The sequence below is a fragment of the Camelus dromedarius genome, chromosome 7 (genome assembly GCF_036321535.1).
Source record: "Camelus dromedarius isolate mCamDro1 chromosome 7, mCamDro1.pat, whole genome shotgun sequence".
Taxonomy (NCBI): domain Eukaryota; kingdom Metazoa; phylum Chordata; class Mammalia; order Artiodactyla; family Camelidae; genus Camelus; species Camelus dromedarius.
The window spans coordinates 80,241,782-80,246,635 of NC_087442.1; the positions used below are offsets into that span (position 1 = coordinate 80,241,782).

At 39.4% G+C, this 4,854-nt stretch overlaps 1 protein-coding gene across 1 annotated transcript; it reads left to right on the top strand.

Annotated features, from left to right (window-relative positions):
* Positions 1–289: 289 nt before the first annotated feature.
* YAE1 (YAE1 maturation factor of ABCE1) lies at positions 290–4,250 on the top strand. The gene is made up of 3 exons (XM_010979068.2): positions 290–481; positions 1,908–2,029; positions 3,648–4,250. The coding sequence occupies exons 1-3, from the start codon at positions 353–355 to the stop codon at positions 4,075–4,077; spliced, it is 681 nt and encodes a 226-aa protein (XP_010977370.1). The 5' UTR covers positions 290–352; the 3' UTR covers positions 4,078–4,250.
* Positions 4,251–4,854: the final 604 nt, after the last annotated feature.

Consider the following 4,854-nt stretch of genomic DNA (forward strand, 5'->3'; position numbering starts at 1 on the left):
ATCACTGAAGAGACCAAGGCGGGAACGGACAGTGTTTCACTGAGGGTCGGCGCTGCCTTCCGCAGAGGTCAAGGTCGGACCGGCCCCACGCGGGAGGAGTCCGCCTCGCCCACAGCAAGCGCTCGCCCACACTGAGTCAAGTGAGGAAGCCTCCAAGTCACCAGGGAGCGAAAAGCTCCGGCCAGAGTCGAGACCCACCTGCAATTCCCCGCCCAATGTCCTGCCGCCGCGCACACCCACGAGCACGCGCAGTCGTCCCGCGAGCCCCGGCCCTCAGCCTTCTCCCCGCCCCTTAGACCGGAAGGAGTTGCCGGCGCTTCCGGCGCACGGCGGCCCCGTGGTTGCCTCGGTGATGTCGTGGGTTCAAGCTGCTGCTTCGGTCCGGGGTCTTGCTGAGGAGGGGGACGTATTTGACGAGGAAGCGGACGAGTCGCTCTTGGTGCAGCGAGAATGGCGGAGCCACATGCAGAGACGAATCAAAGTAAAGCTGCGTGGAGGGGGCTGGGGTCCCTTGCTGTGGCGGGTTGTGGAAAGAGGAGCGCGAAATTGTGAAGAAGCGTGGTCCTAAGAGGGGAGGCCGGAGTGGTCCCGGCGTGGCCCGACGCTGTCCTCCCTGCCCCTTGCCACTCAGTCCGGGCCGCATCCTTCCAGGGTTTCGCAGAGGGTTACTTGAAAGTGTGTGACACCACAGGACACGTTCCTCAGTCACCTGCGGAGTGCTTTAGACGCCGGGGACAGACCAGAATAAACTTTGGGCTTTGAAGAGATTGTAGTTTGATGCGGAGCACAGGGAAGGGGTTGGAGAAGAAACGTATAGAGTGACTGTACTAATTACGACTGTCAAAGGACATTGGCGCAGTTTACATGGATTGCTTGAATAGGTGGGGGAGCCTAAAGTTAGGAATGGACTTAATCAGTTCATATGGAAAAAGTGAGCTTAAGAATGTTGTCGAAGGGCAATAAGGGAAAGCTAAGATAGAATACTGGCGGCTAGGTAAAGGAATATTAATTTTTTAAGTCTGTTTTTATTGAAGTATAGTCAGTTTACAATGTTGTGTCAATTTTTCAGTCATATAGGATTTTTTTAAAATTTATTGGGTGTGACTTATCCATTTGTAATTCGTCTCACCATTTATTCATTGAGACTCAGCTTAATATCATACACCCAGTTTTCCAGGTGGTGCAGTCAGAGCTTAGTTCAAGGTGAGGTCCATTTCACCTGATACCCTTGCCAACCACTAAATTACCACTAAATCTGCCCTTGTTTAATATTTCAGTGAAGTAATATTCACTCAACACAATAACCACGTTGTCAGTTTCAGAAATGTTTTACCTGAAGCTAAGGCTAGACCCAGTAAGTACTGAGCATCTTTTGAGTGCTGTGACAGAGCAAAATACCTGCCCACAGAGAATGTGCTGTTTACTTGAATTTAGATATCAAGCAAAATTTCTAAAATCAGACCGCTCATCTTCCTTTTGCTAAACCAATTTTCGCTTTCCCTGCCTCACTTCCAAGACCATGGTAACCCTGCTTAGGGCCCTGCATCACCAACCCACACCAGTCCAGTTGATAAAGAGACCAGACACCTAATTCTCCATGTTTCCTTCTTGTGGCGCTATTGCTAACACAAGGCTTTAAAAAACTATATAGAATCAGTGTTTGAAAATGTATCCAATAAGTCTGGACTTCAAAAACGGGATAAACCAATAATAAACTTTTTATTAGAAGCATAGTCTACTTTGGTTGTGTGGTTATACCATGTGTTAAACCATGATGGTAAATAGTACAGGAAAGACCTGTTTTCATCAGTTTTCTAAATTGGTTCTACGACTTTTCTAGAAGAACCTACAGTGGTTTACTTGGTATTAGTTACAGTTGCGATTCTTCATTACTTTCTCATTTTTAGGAAGGTTATAGAGATGGAATAGATGCTGGCAAAGCAGTCACTCTTCAACAAGGCTTCAATCAAGGTTATAAGGAAGGTGCAGAAGTCATCATAAACTATGGACAACTCAGAGGAACATTAAGGTAATTTTGAAAACTTAAATGCTGAATCATTTTAACCTTAATACTACTAGAGGACTTTTATAAGACTAATATGTAGAAATAAAGTGTTTAAACAGAAGTGCTTTCCCTAGTGTTAAATCCACAAAAGAATGCTGCAGAGCATAGAATAATGTTGCCTTCAAAAAGTAAAAAGTTTGTCCACTTTAATATGTGAGCCATGTCTTGTCTTCATTGCAAAGAAATGATAGGAAGGTGTATATTTTTTGCTACCTGAACTATCACCAATCTGTATTTAAAAGTTATTAAAAAGATCTCCAGGTTTTGAATCAAACTTTTAGTCTTGCACATGTGGCAGAACACAGTATAACAGACACATAGACCAGAAGTACATGATGAAAATTATAGCTGGTAATAGAAAAATGATTCCATTTACTTTAGTCCTGAACTTCGAATACCTGTGAAGAGTCCATGTCAACAATGGCATGTATCAGAGCCAAGTGATCAAATGGCACATGGAGCTAGGAACATGACAGGCTGGTCCTCTTTGATGCTTTGTACCTTTTAAACTGTCCCCTGTAGAGAAAAACATAAAATGCTTCAAAGAATTGCTGATTTTTAACAGGTATAAAACAAAGGTATCAGAACAAAAATTCATTGTATTTTAGGTTTTAGAAAATTCAACCATCAGGAATCAGCATCTGCAGTGTACTGCAGTAGGAAGATGATCACATGTTCATCTTCACATCAAGTTAAAAATGACTCTTAGAAGCTTAGAAAGCTTATTGCTAAATCTTATCTCATTTGATTCCATTTTTAAAAACATCATTACTTTTCACAACAACGATTATTTCATGATGTAATTATCTGAACAATCCAAAATGTCAAAAAACAAAAGGACTGTCTATAATACAAAAGTAAAGAAAAATATTTATTAGGACTAGAAGAATTCTAACCTTCTTCAGGAAAATTGTTAGTTAGCTCAGCAAAATGTCTGCTCTATAACAAAGTTGGAAAAGTGAAGTTGTCTCAAAACTTTTTTTTCATAATCACCAATTTTGATGGCAAGCAGCTACAGGGTTAGAACAATGGTTTTCAGCCTTGGCTGCACCTGGTAATCAGCAGGAAGCTTTAAAAAATAATACCCCCAGAGATGCTGATTTAACTGGTCTCGGGTGTGACCTGGGCCTTGATAAGTTTAAAAGTCTCCCAGTGATTCTAATGTGCATCTAAAATTGAGAATCACTAATTTAGAAGCTGGTTGATGTCCTTAAGGGAGAAACTAAGTTTTCTGACCTTTCTTTTCTGTGAGTTGTTTCCCTCTTCAACAGAAGCTGCACAGTCATAAGGGGAATATCTAAAACCAGGAAATGTGGATGTGGAACTATGAAGGAGGGGTTATGAATTATAAGCAGTTTATGTGATTAAGTCTAGTTGATTAATTCCTATTCAAAGATAATTCCCTTATATTTTTAATGCTAGTTTTACTATCATTACTTTCATGATTGTGACTTGCATTATTATTAATAATTTTTGTGTGGTGTTATCTGGAAGAGAAACCTGTATGCCTTAGCATCAAAAATTTTAAAAGCCTTTGTTTAGGTTTTTTTCCTGTTTAACTCTTGTTTATATTTTTGTTCAGTGCTTTGCTTTCCTGGTGTCACCTTCATGATAATAGTTCGGCTTTGATCAGTAAAATAAATAAGCTTCTGGATGCAGTTGGCCAGTGTGAAGAGTGTGTACTCAGACATCTGAAATCAATCACTTCACAGCCCCATGTTGTAGATTTATTGGACTCTATTCAGGATATGGACCTTTGTCATGTAGCTCCAGCTGAGGAAAAGATTGATGAAGCCAAAGACGAAAGACTCTGTGAAAATAATGCTGAGTTTAACAAAAACTGTAGCAAGAGTCTTACAAGGGTAGATTCTTCATCTTTAGAATGTTGTAGTTCACAGGAGCATGCACATTCCAAAAACCCAAGCCTCACTTGGATTTTAGAACAGACAGCTAGTTTGGTAAAACAGCTGGGAATATCAGTAGACATATTACAGCACCTCAAACAAGTATAAAAATTATCCTCACTTTAATAATGAAAATAATGTTCAGAACATTTCTTAGAGTATTTTGCTTCCTAACAAGCTAACCAAAATTTGTACTGGTTTCTACTTCACTTGTAAGGTTATCCTTCAAAGAAGTTTGAAATGTCTTCATAATTAACACTATTAAATGTAATATAAGCCTATATTCTTTGTTACTGGTAATTTTTTTTAATTGAAGTATAGTTGATTTTCAGTGTTGTGTTAGTTTCTGGTGTACAGCATAGTGATTTATTATACATATATACATATTCTTTTTCATTACAGGTTATTATAAGGTATTGAATATAGTTCCTTGTGCTATACAGTAGAAACTTGTTTATTTTATATATAGTAGTTTGTATCTGCTAATCTCTTAAATCCCAATTTACCCCTCCCTCACTTTCCCCTTTGGTAACCATAGGTTTGTTTTCTGTGTGTAAGTCTATTTCTGTTTTGTAAATAAGTTTATTTATATCATTTTTAATTCCACATAGAAGTGTTATTGTATGATATTTGTCTTTGTCTGACTTACGTCACTTAGTATGATAATCTCTAGGTTCATCCATGTTGCTGCAAATGGCATTATTTTTATGGCTGAGTAGTATTCAACTGTGTGTGTGTGTGTGTGTGTTTACATGTGTGTACCACAACTTTTTCATTCAATCATCTGTCAGTGGACATTTAGGTTGCTTCCATATCTTGGCTATTGTATATAGTGCTGGTATGAACAGGTGTCTTTTCAAATTAGAGCGTCCTCTTGATATATGC